Raw genomic sequence first — 18,013 nt, forward strand, 5'->3', positions numbered from 1 at the left:
CAAAGGCAAAGACAGAATCTTAAAAACAGTATTTTGAAAAAAGCGACTCCTGATATACAAGCGACCCACAGTACAACCGATACCTGTACTGCGAAGACCTACAGAGAGAAGCCCAGAGAGAATCACCACTGGGACAGCAGTCACCAGAACAGCCATTACCGGGACAAAAAGAACCCCAGCCCCTCAACAGTGATCCTCGGGACGATGTGTGCCCTTCCCACAACTTTGTCAGGGGAAGCCAGTCACAATCCCAGCCTTGAGTAACTTGCCTGGGCTAGCTACCTCCATGGCGGCTAAAATTGTTTCCTTGGCTGTTACCTTTTTCTATAAAGAAGAAGTAACCTCTCGTTGTTCCTTTTTCTTCTGGTTTCCACTACCACGTTCAAGAAGGCTCAGCAGAAGTTTGCAAACTCTCCTCTTCTGCTTATGTTCTCACTTTTCCTTGTTGCCCCATTAGGTTCTGACTCCTGTCACCTCAGCAGGATTTCTTTGCACCCTTTTTTTCCCAACCCAGAGATTTGTTTTCTGGCCTTCTTCCACAACTTTGGCCTTGAGGGAATTCCCACAGTGAATGGTACAAAATTGGTAAATTTTAATGTTGTCAAAGCGTTTATTATTCACACACGTGTTGTGCCTTCTCAGTTCTCTATGGTGTAAAATTCCACCGGAACCATTCGCTCCCGAGTCTACCATGTAACCAGATTCAACTTCACCTGCTAGTCCTCTAGAAGCCCCCGTTCTAGAAGGGGCTCTGTACCTGCCCTTATAGACCAGACTCTGTAAACGACCCACGCGGTTTAGACCCGGCCCCTGCCCGAAATACTGTACCACCTGCATTCATGTGATTGTGCTAGAAGTACTCTCTCTTGCCTTCTCAGTCCTGAGTCCTTAGGGGACAGTTGTCCAATCGCACAGATTACTGAATCCCCACCGGCATCTTTCATGGGTTTCCTGTCTCAAGGTTCATGACCCTAGGCTCCCTTTAAGAAAATAATTCCATTGCACCCTAACCCTAACCCTAACCCTAACCCTAACCCTAAACTTCATCTCTCCCTCTCTGTGTTAGATTTCTTTAGGCTCCCACAATTCTTCCTGACATGATAGCAACTAATACTCCTTTTCCTGGTTTTGTCTTTTCTCCCCCCAGGCTTGTCTTTTAAGAGCAGTTTTAGAACCCTCTAGCCTGGCCTCCTGTATCAAAGTATCCCTCAAGGTCCGAAAGCATCACGCCTTCTCTAAGCTATCTTCTAAGATTACAAACTTTATCCAAAAAAACCCTCTCGTCTTCCAGGTGAAGGAACCTCCCATCCTTACTTTCTCTTCTCTGCTTCTTTTTTAATCTCAAGACCCATCCTTGAACTTGGTACATATCACTGCCCCTTTTCCTAGTAAGTGTATTTTATCCTTTTGCTCTCTCTTACAATTTCTTTTATCCCCCCTTGACTCTCCATCACGGACTCCAATGCATATTTCATTAAAACCTATTAAAGCAACCTGAGATTCCCAGCAGCAAACCTACAACTGTGGCCACATCTGTATCACTCTCCTACTCTCTCCTGCCAAGTATCCAAATAGCCCTCCCTCCACGCGCTCTTGCCTTCTGTCCCTGTGGCTTTCTTAAAATTGGCCCATCGCACTCTTTCTATGGAATCATCCTAATAATGGCCTGCACCATTTTGAGCATCAATCATATGAAAGAAAGCGAAAGAAAGAAAAGGGGGAAAGGAAGAGGGGGAGGGGAGGGGAGGGGAGGGGAGGGGAGGAGAGGAGAGGAGAGGAGAGGAGAGGGAGAGAAGAGAGAGAGAAAGGGAAAGGAAAGAAGAAAAGCAAAGGAACAAGAAGGAAAAGGAAATTAAAAACTTCCCTGGACCCACCCCCCCCCATCTCCCTGCTGCCATTAATAGGATTGCTTCTCCCAAAGTTTCATTTCTTCTTCTCTCACAGACCTGTCCTCTCCTTCTGAGACTCCAATTTCCCTTATATTAAACCTTTTCACGAGATCATGCAGATCTCTTAGAGTGGTTTATGTGTTTTCTATTATTTTCTCTCTGTGTGCCTCAGTGTATTTTCTCTTGATCGGTTTATCAGTTTCCTAATCCTGTTTTCTGCTGTATTTGATAAGTTATCTCCATTCCTGTGTCACGTGGGTCTGTTCCAAAATTTCCTTTCGATCCCTTTTTGTAGATTCCACCTCTTTGGTAAAAGTCTCTGTTCTTTTCCTTCTATGTCCCTGAACATGCTGATTATTGTTATTTTGAAGTTCTTTTCTGCCGACACCAGCAGAGTAGTGTGAGATCACGACATCCCCTGTGCTTTTGCTGTTAATTCTCTTGATTCTCAGTGATATAATCCCGTGTCTTTTCACACCTGATCATCTTTTCTTGAATGCAGGGCATTGGGCATTTAGGACCATGTTATTTCCCCAGGGAGGACTTCCCCTTTCTGCTAGACTTTTAGTGGGGGTGGTATTTTCATCCAATTAGGGACTGAGCTAAATCAGGACTGGACTGCAGGGCTCCTATGACTCAACTAACCTCTTTCTCCTACTGGAATAGAAATCCTGTGAGCGTGGGGCCTTGATGGCTCTTGCTCGTCATTTTTCTCTTATGAAACATACAGAACTATTCCACAAGGCATCACAGAGGCCCTTACCAATTAGAACTTTGATGCTCCGTATTTTCAAAAAGTGGACATACAGGAAAAATGAACTGCGCATCATTATAAACATAATCACAAGAAACAGGAGTCCATAGATTTCACCAACCTTGTCTAATTAATTTAGTGATCAAACTGATTCTTGAAGATGCAATTACATGTATATAGCTTCCTGGTGGGCGATAACATGGAGGGATAATTCGTCAAATCATTACGAAAGAGTCTAATTTTTATCAACATAGCTTTCTGTTTTACTCCATTTCTAGCAACTCCATAGGTAAACCCAATCAAATGTATTTGGCAAACAGATCAAGCAACTTAAAGGAGGAGGGTCACACATTCCAGATATAATCATAACGGGAAATTGGCAATTCGTAGCTTCATTCTGGAGGAAATCTTTTTGATGGTGGCAGGGGCTCAGCGTGGTAATAAGATTCCCCCACGTTTTAAACTGTCCCTCCATGAAAAGAAACACCAGTAGAAGAGAAATGATTCAAAGAAAAAAACGTGCAAAATATTCCTAATGCCGAAGCATCGACCCCAAGAGCCGACGTGGGTTATGACTCACCAACTGCGGGTCCCATGTGGAGTCTCAACCACTCTGAGGAGATCCACCAGTGAAATGGCGGTAGTGGGTCTTTTAGGTCGATACATTTTGCAGAGACAGTCGTTAAATTGAAGAAAACAACAAACAAGATGCTTGGGTGGAAGGCGGGGGGTTGGGGGGGTGGGGTGGAAATGTGTGTTAATGTTTCTGTGGGTATTTCTGCAGCTCTGAAGAAAGCTAGTTGCCTGCAGGTTTGGTTGGTCAGTGTTTCTTAGGCAGACTAGAAAAGGAATAGAGAAAACAGAGCTCAAATCTGCCCTACTTTCTCTGAACAAACACAGAAACAGATAGTATTACCTAATTAGCAGAGAAGCAAATGGGTTTTAATACATTTTAAATTTGCAAAAACATCCCTGAAAGTCTTCGTATGTTTCCAAGCGCGAGAGACCCTAAGCCCCCTAGGTGTGCTCCGGGGACAGATTTCAACCTGTGGTTTTGAGAATCGACACAGCGACCCCGAGAAACTCCAACAAAGAAAATTACTCTACAGGGGGAAAAAAAGTTCATATTCAACTTTTTATAAAAGACTAGTTTGATTTAGAACGTATGAAAATGGAATTACAAACGATGAGAATTCTTTGAAAATTCTGAAAATGGGCCCGTACAGTACATAAAGTCTGGCTGTTTTCAAAGGGCAATATGAGTTTTGAACAATCTGATGATGTTCAATGATGTTCAATCATCTGATGAAACAATTCAAATGATGTTTGAAGTTAAATAAAAATAAACTTGAGGGGCGCCTGGGTGGCTTGGTCGGTTAAGCGTCCGACTTCGGCTCAGGTCACGATCTCGCGGTCCGTGAGTTCGAGCCCCGCGTCGGGCTCTGTGCTGATGGCTCAGAGCCTGGAGCCTGTTTCGGATTCTGTGTCTCCCTCTCTCTCTGCCCCTCCCCTGTTCATGCTCTGTCGCTCTCTGTCTCAAAAATAAATAAACGTTAAAAAATAAAAATTAAAAAAAAAAACTTGAATGCAGACCAATTTCCGAAACATTTTGAAGCATCGGTAAAAATATAATAAGATGAAACTATTGAGTCTATTGTCGATGGTTGTAATAGTTTAACCATAGTTGTAACAGTCAATACCTTTCAGGTTTGAACGTGACAGTGTTCCGTACCCGCCAAATGACACTGAAGTCTCTACTGTGAAAATTTCGCCTTGTAAGTAGCACATGATTTCTTTTTTTTTTTTCACCCAGATGTAAAGGCAAACAGCCTACAGCTTCTTCAACTAGGACTAGAATGCAAACAGAAGAGAGATAAGTGCTCTTTGCTAACATTAAAATCTTTGCTGAAGAAAACTCAAATCTTTGCACTTAGTTGTATGACTATCACTTTTGTCTTTGTGAAAATACGTAAGTAAACTAGGAAAATGCTTTTTCCAGCTAACCTTGGATATGTCTTCCTTTTGAACTGATCATTCAGAGGGTAAAATATTTTCATACTTAGAACTTCATATAGCAGAGGTTCTAGATCCCTCTTGGTGAGAACAACACCTTCCAATAATGAACCAGTATCTTCCAAAACACATTCCAAGGAAAACAAACAAGGGGCTACGCGCACGGGTGATTCCAAATTCCTCCGATTTTCCAAATGATCTTTGTGAGGCTTAATTACGAAGAACTACATGTCACTCTTTCAAATGTTTACTAAAAAGAAATGCCACCAAGAAAAGGACTTAGAACACTATGGGATCCTTTGGAAAACCCTCATCTTTAGCTTTTGAGAAGACACCGTGCATGGGTTTGTTTCCCCCAGACATGGTGTTCTCACTGTTAAAATGTCCGTATGCAAGATGGAAACACTATGATTGAAGGAATATTGATGTCAGGTAGATAGAAAAGTGATTTTTTTTTTTTTTTTAGTTTATTGGTTTCTACTCCCAGGCCATCTGAAAGACATTAAAAAAAAAAAAAAAAGATTATGGGGCACCTGGGTGGCTCAGTCGGTTAAGCGTCCGACTTCGGCTTAGGTCACAATCTGATGGTTCGTGGGTTTGAGCCCCCTGTTGGGCTCTGTGCTGACAGCTCAGAGCCTGGAGCCTGCTTCGGATTCTGTGTCTCCCTCTCTCTCTGCTCCTCCCCTCCTCTCACTCTGTCTCTCTCACTCTCTCAAAAATAAAGATTAAAAAAAATAAAATGAAAAACAGATTAAAAGAGAACTTCCCAAAACTGTTACCATTTTACTGCATGTTCTGGGTGCTTTTCTAGATGGCAGCCTGTGGCACGTTGAGAATCTACAGTATTGCATGAAAATATCCCAGAGACACTCTTGCACTGTTGGTGGGAATGCAAACTGGTGCAGCCGCTCTGGAAAACAACATAGAGGTTCCTCAAAAAATTAAAAATAGACCTACCCTATGACCCAGCAATAGCACTGCTAGGAATTTACCCAAGGGATACAGGAGTACTGATGTATAGGGGCACTTGTACCCCAATGTTTATAGCAGCACTCTCAACAATAGCCATATGATGGAAAGAGCCTAAATGTCCATCAACTGATGAATGGATAAAGAAATTGTGGCTTATATACACAATGGAGTACTACGTGGCAATGAGAAAGAACGAAATATGGCCCTTTGTAGCAACGTGGACGGAACTGGAGAGTGTGATGCTAAGTGAAATAAGCCATACAGAGAAAGGCAGATACCATATGGTTTCACTCTTCTGTGGATCCTGAGAAACTTAACAGAAACCCATGGGGGAGGGGAAGGAAAAAAAGCAAAAGAGGTTAGAGTGGGAGAGAGCCAAAGCATAAGAGACTCTTAAAAACTGAGAACAAACTGAGGGCTGATGGGGGGTGGGAGCAGGGTGGTGGGTGATGGGTATTGAAGAGGGCATCTTTTGGGATGAGCACTGGGTGTCATATGGAAACCAATCTGACAATAAATTTCATATATAAAAAAAAAAAAAAAGAAAAGAAAAGAAAATATCCCAGAGCATCCAGACAGCAGTTTGCTCCCAGGCAGGTACGGCTACAGAAACAGCCTTGAAAATTTATTTTGAAATTATTTCACTGGTCATCTCATATCTCATTAGTCCAGCGGTTGATGTAAAGCAGCCCTCTCCTGAAAAGCCAATCAAAACTGCAATGAGATATCACCTCACGCCTGTCAGAATGACTGGAATCAGCAACACAAGAAACAACAGACGCTGGCGAGGGTGTGGAGGAACAGGAACACTCATGCACTGTTGGTGGGAGTGCAGACTGGTGCAGCCCCTGTGGAAAACAGTATGGAGGCTCCTCAAAAAGTTAAAAGTGAGCTACCTATGATCCAACAATGGCACTACTGGGTATTTCCCAAAGAATGCAAGAACACTAATTTGAAGGGATACACATACCCTGATGTTCATAGCAGCATGATTTACAACAGCCAAGAGATGGAAACAGTCCAAGTGTCCATCGACTGATAGATGGATAAAGAAGAAGTTACTCAACCGTACAAAGGAGATCTTGGGGCAGCTGGGGGGCTCAGTTGGTTGAGCATCCAACTCTTGATTTCGGCTCAAGTCATGATCTCACAATCGTGAGATCAAGCCCCGCGTCAGGCTCTGCCTGCACATGGGGTCTGCTTGAGATTCTCTTTCTCTCTCCCTCTGCCCCTCTCCCACACTCACACTCTCTCTCTCTAAAGTAAAAAAAAAAGGGGGGGGCACCTGGGTGGCTCAGTTGGTTAGGCGACCGACTTCGGCTCAGGTCATGATCTCGCAGTTTGTGAGTTGGAGCCCCGCGTCGGGCTCTGTGCTGACAGCTCGGAGCCTGGAGCCTGCTTCAGACTCTGTGTCTTCTCCTCTCTCTACCCCTCCTCTGCTCACACTCTGTGTCTCTCTGTCTCTCAATAATAAATATTTTTTAAAAAATAAAATTACATAAATAAAGTAAAAAATAAATACACAAATAAATACATAAAATGAAACTTTGCCATCTGCAACAACATGGATAAATCTAGAGGGTATAATGCTAAGTGAAAGACACATATCACATGATTTCACTCATAAGTGGAATTTAAGAAACAAAATAAATGAACAAAAAGGGGGAAGAAAGAGACAAACCAAGACACAGACTCTGAACTCTAGAGAACACACCCATGGTCACCGGTGGGGCAGGGGGTTGGGGAAACAAGTGACAGGGATGAAGAGAACACATCTCAGGATGAGCACTGAGTAAGGCACGGAAGTGTTGAGTCACTATATCGTACCCCTGAAACTAATACAGCACTGTACGTTGACTGCACTGGAATTAAAATTAAAAATAAAATAAATAAAATACTATAAAATAAGATAACCCTTCATCCATCATCTCCCATTCCAACCTCGGCCCCACGTCTTCACATGTACTAAGACACCATGGTATTGTTTGGGTCTGCATTCTCGTTTGATTTTAATACTGAATAACTCTCCGAAGGACCCCCCTGGGGGAGGTCCTCCCCTAAAACTAGGCCCAAAATATGAACATCATTGGATGAAGCAGTACCCACGTATCCGCGAAAATAAAATGAATCCATATTACGCCAGGATAGTACTAGGAATTTCAGAGAGCCTCGTTTCATGTGCTTCACACACTTACTCAATAAGGTTGAGTATTACGGTGGATTTAGAACTAATTTTGGGGGGGGAAGAAAGGAAAAAAACACGTGAGTCTGAGCCCTGCCCCTGCCACCGAAAGGTACAGTCACACGGGACTCTGGCGGCCTCCGACCCCCATGGTGACCCACGACGTCTGCTGTGCCCTCCACCACCTCTGGGGGTGCCCGCAGCTCCAACATTCTCAGTTCACCGAAAACAGCTCATGCTTGGAAATGACACGTAAATGTTCAAGAGCATACGGTCAACGCAGGTGGCACCTAGACCAGACCGGCGGTTCTCACCCACTGCACCCTCTTCACGCGACGACATACACCAGGACAGCGCACAGAGACCCCAGGCAAAAAGGAGCAGAGAACGCTGTCATAACGTTCTTTCTCAAGCACCAAAACGGGGACGACGCACGGAGCGACATCAACCCCCACGGGCTCTCCACCAGAAACTTGTTGGCCAGAAAAAGCTAAAGATGAGACGGAGATGGTTTCCATTTGACCCCAATTCCCTCCTTAAGGAGTCGTAAATGCTACAGTCAAGTCCAACAACAAACCAAAAAATCCATAATGATGGCGACACAACGGCTTTCCTTTCTCCTTCCACACGCCAGCACTCTGTGACTAACCAGCCGTGCAGCACAGGTTTGATTTCTACCTGGACCCTGACAGTCCGAAAATCCTTGCTTCCATGTTGGTTCTGGCAGGTAAGAAGCTCAAATACAATAAGGATCTTAGCAGAGAACCTGAGCGGCATGATCTGCCTGTCTTCTCTCACTTAATAACAAACAGGGGGGCGCCTGGATGGCTCGGTCGGTTGAGCGTCCGACTTCGGCTCGGGTCATGATCTCACAGTTCGTGGGTTCGAGCCCCGCATCGGGCTCTGTGCTGACGGCTCAGAGCCTGGAGCTGTTTCAGATTCTGTGTCTCCCTCTCTCTCTGCCCCTCCCCCACTCGCACTCTGTCTCCCTCTGTCTCAAAAATAAACATTAAGGAAATAAAATAACAAACAGAAAAACAACCAAAATGAAATAACAGTAATAACATATTTTAGTGTGTCCAGCATTGTTCTAAGTACTTTAGAATAAGTATCATTGCTTTAGGGGCACCTGGGTGGCTCAGTCAATTGGGCGTCTAACTCTTGATTTTGGCTCAGGTCATGATCTCACAGTTCGTGGGATTGAGCCCCACATCAGGCTCCAAGCTAATAGCATGGAGCCTGCTTGGGCTTCTCTCTCTCCCCTTCTCCCTGCCCCTCCCCTGCTTGCGTGCACTCTCTCTCCCTCTCTGCCCCTACCCCCCCCAAAATAAATAAACCTTAAAAGTAAGTGTTATTGCTTTAAAATATCCCAAAAACTTACGAATTCGGTATTATAATTAGCCTCAATTTATGGAGGAGTAAACTGAGGCACAGACATAGTTCACACACTTAATGAGTGGAGAGGCCAAACTTGTATCATCTGACTTGAGAACCCATTCTCTTAATCACCAAAAATGTACCATTCCATGGGTTCTACTATCCATTTCTGACATATAAAGCATTTGTGTGTGTGTGATGTATATGTTTGTGCGTGTATATATATGTACAATTATTATACGATACCCTAATTCACTGTTAAACAGAAAAAAATTAACCATAGATAACTGTGTAAATAAATACGTGTCATTTTCAGGGCAACTGAGTCACCTGGAACACTAGATATGGACCGATGCTCTAAGAAATGAAGGTGTGAGCCAGGTGGTGATACACATTACATCTCACTAATCACTTCCCTCCCCTCCCAGTTTTACTAAAATTCAGGGAACAGGGGAAGGAACTCCAGATGAATTTAGTCTTAATCGTGTTTTTAAACTTTGACCACCAAAATATGAAATGCCCAATTTTAATATTGTACTAGCATACCTCTTTAGCATACCGTGAAATAAATGTCTAATTTTCTTTTCATTTGCCGTACGATCCTTTCTAGCTTCTGACTGTTATTCTTTACAACATGGCTGATATGTTGTTTTCATGGTATTTGTTCAGTTTTTCCTCCGTGTGTCATCTCTTTTTGCCCCAACGATGGCTGTTCAGGTACGATGGTTCTCGTGTGTCAGGTATCTGTTCTTGGGATAATTGTGTCAAGGAGGACTGTTCAGATGGTTCTCGTTTGTCGGGTATCTGTTCTTGGGATGGCTGCCCCCAGGATGGCTGTTCGAGCAATTCTTGGTCTTCAGGCTTTTCTTCTGATCGTCCTGATGATGATTCTTCTCATGATTGCTGTCCCATTGGTGGTTGTCTTTGGTCTTCTATTTTCACTGGGGCTTCTAGTAGTACAGGTGTGTTTTTTCCCTCTAGAAGGTCATATGGTTCTTTTTCTTCAGTAAACAAAAATAAAACAAAATCACCAATAAACGTAGTAGCCATCTAAATCAAGTGAAATCATAAAATAACAAACATAGCTACTATATCATCAATTTCATATCGATAGTGATAATATTAATAAAAATCTCACATGGGCTGTTACACTTCCAAGGTGCTTTACGTACATTATCACTTTTATTCTCACTTGGAAATAGAATCTTAAATAAGCATAAAATAGGTAGGATGTACTAGTATCGGAGAAGGTCAAGAGAAGCCAGTAGAAACGATGTGCTAATATTAATTAAATAGATGTAATCCACTAGTTGTTTGAAAATTGATAAACCACAGGAAAGACTCTTGTGTTTTCACTAACATAAAAAAGGCACTTTTAGTAAAATCAAAAAGGACGAATCAGAGTGCAGGAGAATCCAAAACCACTGTCTTTCTCCAGAAGAGGCACCAACACATGAAAACAACCTATGGAAGCAGAAAGATTATGAGGTACTTGGGAATCTGTCACTTGCCAAACCACATTCGTCGGTGACGGTACCATCTGTTCCTACGGCGAAACGTGCCATTGGGCACAGGGAATCAACGCTGCTCCTGGACACTGCAAACACCACTGCTGTACCCGCGGAATGGCGTCTTCAGTGAGAGGCCTCACGGAACCTCCAAGAAGGCAGGTGTGTCAGCGGACGTGCTTACCTGTTGCCTTCCCCCAAAACCTGTTCTTTCTCTCCTTCACGGAAGCAAGACCCAGGCCCCAGCCCAGACCCTCCAACTTCACCCTTGCCCCTCATATCCAACCTGTGGCCAAGTTTGGTCAATACGGTCAAATTCACAAATCTTCCTGCGAAGTCCCTTCTCTGCGGCCCAGTCCCACCCGGGCCCCCGTCACTCCCGGGACGCTGTCCCTTCCCTGCGGCCCAGTCCCGTCCAGGCCTCCACCACAGAATATTGTGAATGAAGATAACACTGTCACCTTGCCCTTCTCCCCTGATGTCCACATCATTATCTTAAACATCAATGCAATGATGTCACCCACCTGCTCTGACACATGAAGCCTCAGACCCTCAGAATGACACATCAGGCTGTGGCGGTGATGCCAGGGGCCGCCAGGCCGGCTCCCCTCCCCCATCCCTGGGGCGGAGCCACCAAAGACCCTTCCAGACCACAACCTCCACGCGGGGCCAGATGCCCATTCTGACCAAAGGGCCGTGAGAGGAGATGCCCGCCGCTCTGGGCTGAGGAGGCGACGGTCTGAGGCAGCCTCCTCCCCGTGCAAACTCCACCGTCACCTGTGAGAGACGGTGACGCGCCCAAACCGAGGCCCCCGCGTCACCGCTGGGGGGACACCCAGGGGAGCCTCCAGGCCTCGCTACACTTCGAGCGATCCAGAGAGAATCTCTGTGCAAAGTCCCCGACACTCCGCCCTCACGAGTCCCAGCCTATCCGGTAGGACCTAAAACCGACCTGAAATGCACACGCGCCTCCTGCCCCCACCGGTGCCGCGCATGCGCCTGTGTGGACCGCAGACGCCTGCACTTACCACGTGCGGCCACCGCTGCGCCCGTGGCACCTGCGGGCCCTAATCCGCGGCGCCTGCTTGGCGGCTCCCCACGGACCGTCCACACCCCACCCGAGCCGCCCTCTCCTTCACGGCACCACCTGGAAGTCCCTGCAGCCCCTCCCCGGCCCAGACAGGCCCGTGTTCTCCTTCAGGGACCTTCCACGGCACCCACACAACCTCCGCTTATGCATCCCGCCCCCAACCCCGGTATCAGTGAGCTTCTCGGGCACAGCAAGTCGGAGCCTCACTCGCATGCACCCTCGGCGCCCAGCAAGTACCCAGCGCAGAACCGGCAGCTCCTCTGGGAGCCCTGCCCCGCATCCGCCACCCCCCGACCCCCGACTTCAACAATAATATTGGACGAGTCGCCTTCCCCTTTCTGGGTTTCAGTTCTTCCCTTCTTGAAAAATTGGGGTAAAAGTATGAATCTTAAAAATGTAGGATTATGGAGACCAGTGAATGGAAGCAGACAGGGAGCTGTTAAAATTGACGAATACGTGATACGATACTCACTGTGATCACATGCACGTTTAAACAGCAAAGGCGGGGTGGGGGACTAAGACGCACATGACTGTGTGTCGAAGGAAAGGCAGAGGCGGCGAGGGCTGGCACCCGGCGCCGCGCTTTGCAAACCCCGGGAGCCATGCAGGCTCAGAAGCTCGGCGTCCTCCAGGGGCGCCCTCCTGCGGGTGGGTGCGATCCCCGCTCACAGTCCGCCGGCCGCCAAGAGGCTGCCTCCCCCTCTTTGTCCTCCAGCACCCAGCTCAACCCCACAGGCCGAAGGTACTCAGAAAATGTCTGATAAATGAAAGAGGGCAATAAAGAATGAATGGACCAGCCATCCCCTAGCCCTGCACACAAGGCAATCCTAAAAGCAGAGAAAATTAGAACTGCAAGGTTAAAAATAGAACGAAGATATCAAAGCATGTTTACGGGTAATGTATTACCATAAAATGTAATATAAAATTACATTAAATATTACTATAACATAAAATACTACATGCGTTATGTTAATATATAATAAAACGTTATTTCAAAACGCCCTGAGCTCTCCTTGCCTCTCAAATGCAATCGCGGGTGGGATGTTGCTAGTGTCACATATGCCTGCTGTATTTTCCTTCAGGACTGAACCCCCGATCCAAGAGACCTCTAATAACGGCTACAAATGGGTCACTTAGGGGCACATATTCACTTATTGCTCTGAAGTCTCCTGTCTGAAACCCGTACTTCGTGTTACAAGTTTCAGGAGCTTTATTTTTTCTCTTCCCTACTTTTTTTTTTTTTTTTTTTTTTTTTTTTACCAACTATCACGAGGGTACGCAGTGAAATGTTAAAGCAATTCCACGAACCGTGAGCTGACAGACAGCGCCACCCTATGGTGACGTCCAAACCTCCACTTGTCAAGTCACCTCGAAACCGTGCCATATAAAATGCAGCTTAGAGGGGTCCCTGCTTAGTCAGGAAAGAGTAAGTCGTTCGTTCAAAGCCACGTAATCCAAGCGGAAGGCAGCCTGTAAACGGATGGCCGTGGATGGCCAGGTCAGGCTGGGGCAACGCATAAAGTGACCTGCTTCGGACATTTTCAAAAGGGGAAACTCACAAATGGACAAAGTGAGCCCAGAGAAGCCATCCGCATGGGTCATTCACACCCCATAAGCGATCATCGATAATTCACTCTCTTACCAGGAAACGGAACCACTTTTTTCTTCTCACTGAGGGTCTTGAGAGGTGATAAAAAGAGAGAAACATCCAGATATTAATCAACGGACCAACGGGTTTACATATTATGAGATTTAGATGTAAGAGCTAAAAGAATTGCTGGAATATTCCCATGGTGACTGGCTTTGAGAGAATTTAGAGCCAATTTCAGCAAAAGGATAATCGCGCGTTATTACGCAGGAAGTCATGCCAACATTAGGTAAATTGTAGTTTCTGAGATTACAGGGCAACTGGCAAAATCGTGATCTTAGTTTTCTTCCTCTGAGGAAAAAAGGCCTTTGGTGACGGCGTTCTTTTCTCTTCAACTGTTTCCTCATGCGGTTTCTTCGAGGGCAGTCAGGGGCATAGGTGGTGTTTCCCTGGCTCCACACAAGATTTAAGAGGTAACAGAGTCTCTCCGGTTACACCAGTAAACCGTAAAATGCAGGCGTTGGGTGTACCCTCCGAACAACCAGAAAACGTAAACCAGCTCGACTTACACAGCAGCTGTTTTTCAAAAACCCCAAGAGTAAATAGCAATAAAAATAGAACACTCGGTCTAAAATGAAAAACACTAAAAGCAGACACGTATGACTTATGTCAACGCTTGCAAGGTATAACATGCTAATCCACGCGGTACGACGTCAATAAAGGCAATCCAGCTTCTGCGGCTTTGCCCCATTTAACGTCTTATCTGGAAATTTTGCGTTGGCTTCGGGGATTTGGAGATTTATGCAGTCTCTGCCGATTCACGCACGTAGCATGAAAATATCTGTTCCATTCCAGATGCTTCTAAGTGTATCTCTGTGTCAAGGTTTCCACTGGCGTGAGTAACACAGAAATACCTTTGCTAATAAGCGCTTCAGTCAACTTGAACTCCGGGGCCAAACAGCTAGACTGAAGGCCTGACATTCGGGCGAGCAGGATGAAAACGATATACAAGAGCGGCTGGGGTCGCTGACAGCCGCTGGAGGAAGAAATCCGAGAAGCTGTTACAAGATTTGATTGGGGAGATTAAACTGCCAACAGCAGCAGCTGGGGAGTCTGAAAATCGGGGCAGAGGAGAGTCAACGAGAACCGGGAGTTTCAGGAGACGGCTGGTTGCGACGACATCGCAGGCGGTCAGAGACCACCGGGAACCAGACGCACCCCGACAGCTGGATGAGCTCACAGAGACCCCCACCTTCGTCCGCAAAGAATGCCATCACTCGTCTGCTTTACTGCGCAATGTGACTTGAGTGTGCCGTGCGTAGAGTCGTCAGCGCTTGCCTTGAAGACTCCTGTTCGTTTGCACTTATTTTTGTGACCGCCGGAACACACGGCAGCTGCTGGTTGTGAATTAAGATGTCAGGCTCAAATTGGTGAAAATAAATCCAATATTTGGGTTTAAGGTATAATTCACTCGCGATAAGTTAGAAGCCCAGAGTTAGGTAGCATTTAACTTTCATATTCTGTAACGATTACCTAGCCGTCTGATTTCTCTGTGGGCTGGAATGTTTTCGAATAAAGTAACAAAGGCATTTTCCAAGTCCTTAGAGGGAATTACAAGTTAAATCAAAAAATAGTTTGAATTCACGGCGTCTCCGATAGTGGCTTGAAGGACGCGTCTCGCCCTGGCGACCCGGAATAACAAACAGGTTAACCTAATGAGCCCGCCTGCAGCCAATACAGACATTTTTACTCTTAAAATAATTTTAATTTTTGGTATTCAAATGTGCTTATGATAGAAAATTGGGAAAGCAGAGCAAAGCCCCCCAAAATGGAAATAAATTGAAGTCACAGACCCGCCACTCGCTGTTAGAAGTCGTAATCCACGCCAAGGGTGGCAATGGGGAATAAGAAATTGTCTGATTTTGTAGCCTTGGGATAAACTTCCAGAGGTGGATTTTGCTGGCTCAGAGGTGCGGAAGCTTCAAAGTGCCCCGCAGAAGAGATTACCCAAGTCATACCCTCCTGAGGACACAGTCTCCCCCGCAGTGTCCCCAGGTGGTGGCGGCTGGCTCTCCCACATGCTTGGAGGAGGGGACGGGTCCTCCTCGCTCCTCACTGCCATTTCTAGACCTTCAGCCCTTCCTCCACCCTCTTCATAGCCCATGTCATCAGACTCTTCCACCCACCTATGTTCCTTGGAGTGGCTATGGCCCTCCCTTCCCAACCCCCCGGCCTGCAGCCCCTCTCTCCCCCTAACAGAGCCCCCATCACTGTCCTTGGGGATCTCAGCGGCCACTCGAGACACACCTTCCAGGGTTGGCCTCTCAGCTCTGTAGCCCCATCCCATCCAGCGACCCTGTTTTCTATCCTTCTCCTGAGACCACACCTTGGGCCTCGTCTTTCCCACGCAGGGTAACGACCCGTGTCAACTTCACTCTCCAATCCTGACCGAGCTCCAATCCTGTCTTCACCCAGCTTCACCTGGTGTTCACATCTTACACAACCACAGTTCGTTTATAAAAACTAAAATCAACAGTAAGACAACGCTGCTTCACTGCAGACTTGATTTGGAATTCACCAGTGTTTCCATTCATGTCCCTTTGCTGTCCCGGGATCCAGTTCTCAATAGCACCTTGCAGTCAATCCCCGCGTCTCCTAGTCTCCTCCAAACTGTCACAGCTTCTCGGTCCTTCCTTATTTTCCATGACTGTGACACTTTTCTTGAAGAGTACCGGTTGGGTATTCTGTAGAATGTCCCTCGGTTTGGTGTAGCTGATGTTTTATCAGGAATAGACTGGAGTCATGGCTTTGGAGGAATACTACTATTCTACTACGCTACTAGAGAGAAGCAAAGCCCTTCTCACCGCCTCATACCAAGACATCTACTATATTATTTATCACTGGTGGTATTCACCTTGACTCCTCAGGCTGGTGCTGCCTGCCAGATGTCTCCACTCTAAAATTTTCCCATGTTTTCTTTCAAAGATTGAAAACCAAGGACTTTGTCCTTACCTTTTATTTCACAGCTCAAAAAGAAGACCCGGGTGGTGACAGGAGTGGAACCTCCTCCGAAGAGAAATTGCAGGGCAAATGGGGAGACTGGATCTTTCGGGTCCCTTCCTAGACTAAATTCCAACCATGTTGTAAGCTAATTATTCTTTTCTTCCCACCGATGAACACGTGTCAGCATCTCGTTTGAAAGAAACCACAACACATATGCCACAGGCCTTATTCCTGTGAAATTTGCCAAGAATTCAAGCAAAGTATACGGTGCAGGCAGGGGAGATGCGTTCCTGGACCGCGCAGGGATATTAAGGGTTTCATCCTGAGCATCCGCTTGGTGCACAGAGACCGGAAGATGCCACCCGGAGGACCAGTCGAAATCAGGTGTGCGGAGATGGCTGGCAACCAAGTCAAGATCCCGATGACGGTGAGCCGCAGCAGGAAGGGGCCCCTCGGCCAGGCCGGGAGACGCAGGTGCCTCTACACAACACATGCATACAAAGCTGCAGAGCTCGGGGAAGCTCCCAGGGATGAGAGCGCACGATGAAGAATTGCCCTACGTCTGTTTACAGTTTAGAGTTTTCGATACACCTTTACGTCACTTTTCTCATTGAACATCACAACGGGGCCGCGTGCCCTCGATTCCGTAGATGAGCAAAATAACGTTCAAAGAGTCTGAGTTACTTGCTCGGATGCCGTGGGTACCGGGGCAGGGCGGGCGCCCGACCCCAGCGCGCTCCGTCCGGCACGCCTCCCCCTGCGCCCATGGCCGACGAAGCGATTAAGGTTCAGCTGAATGCTCACTTCCTCTGGTTAACACTTTGCTTCTCCTTATCAATTCCCAAATATTTTAAAAATAATTTTTAGGTCATTACATATTAATGTTCTCTTATCAGTTTCAATCCATGCCATGACCGCTTCTCCAAGATCATCTTGGAGAAGTGATGTCAACAAACAGAAGGAAGGACACCCTGTTTTCGTGGCCCTCAGGAAGACAGGGAAATGGCCCCTCGCCCTGCACCCCTGTGTATAAGGCACAGTCTCCCATCGCTAATGGAGAAAGGCGCCATACAAATTCAACTTGTTTTATGAACACCAAGACATCTTTATGAACTTGGAAGATCATTTAATCAGCTAAGGTTACGTATCCTACAAGACCGGAGAGGGGCTTCCTATTCAGGCATGCCTCGTGTCACTGTTGCAACTTTCCTTTATTGCACTTTGCAGACACTGGGGTGTTGTTAGTTTGTTTTCAAATTGAGGGTTTGTGGCTACTCTGAGTCAAGCATGTCTGGTGACATCACCATTCCAACAGCACTGGCTCACTCCATGCCTCCGCGTCACATCTGGGTAATTCTTTCAGTATTTCAGACTTTTTCATTATTGTTATATGTGTGATGGTGATCTGTGGTTATGACTCACTGAAAGCTCAGAGGATAGCATTTTTAGCAATAAAGTATTTCTTGAAGTATCTACACTGGTTTTTTTTAGACATAATGCCACAGCACGCTTAACAGGCCCCCGTGTGGTGTAGACGTAACTTTTACACACAGTAGGAAACCAAAACCTTCATCTGACTTGCTATATTGCGGAATTCACTTTAGTGGAGTATTTGCTTTATTGCAGTGGTCTGGACC

At 46.1% G+C, this 18,013-nt stretch overlaps 1 protein-coding gene across 11 annotated transcripts in view; it reads right to left on the reverse strand.

Annotated features, from left to right (window-relative positions):
• Positions 1-4,293: 4,293 nt before the first annotated feature.
• DCDC2C (doublecortin domain containing 2C) overlaps positions 4,294-18,013 on the reverse strand; it is an 87,937-nt gene continuing 74,217 nt past the window's right edge. For 8 of the 11 annotated variants that reach the window (XM_045055014.1, XM_045055015.1, XM_045055017.1 and 5 more), the window contains one exon: positions 9,700-10,188. In XM_045055014.1, coding sequence (XP_044910949.1) covers positions 10,082-10,188 — 107 coding nt within the window. In that variant the 3' untranslated portion in view covers positions 9,700-10,081. Of the gene's footprint in view, positions 4,495-5,435; positions 5,567-9,699; positions 10,189-18,013 lie in introns of those variants that run through there. The other 3 variants (XR_006596076.1, XR_006596078.1, XR_006596079.1) reach the window with 3 other exon arrangements.

Source organism: Felis catus, chromosome A3 (genome assembly GCF_018350175.1).
Source record: "Felis catus isolate Fca126 chromosome A3, F.catus_Fca126_mat1.0, whole genome shotgun sequence".
Classification (NCBI taxonomy): Eukaryota; Metazoa; Chordata; class Mammalia; order Carnivora; family Felidae; genus Felis; species Felis catus.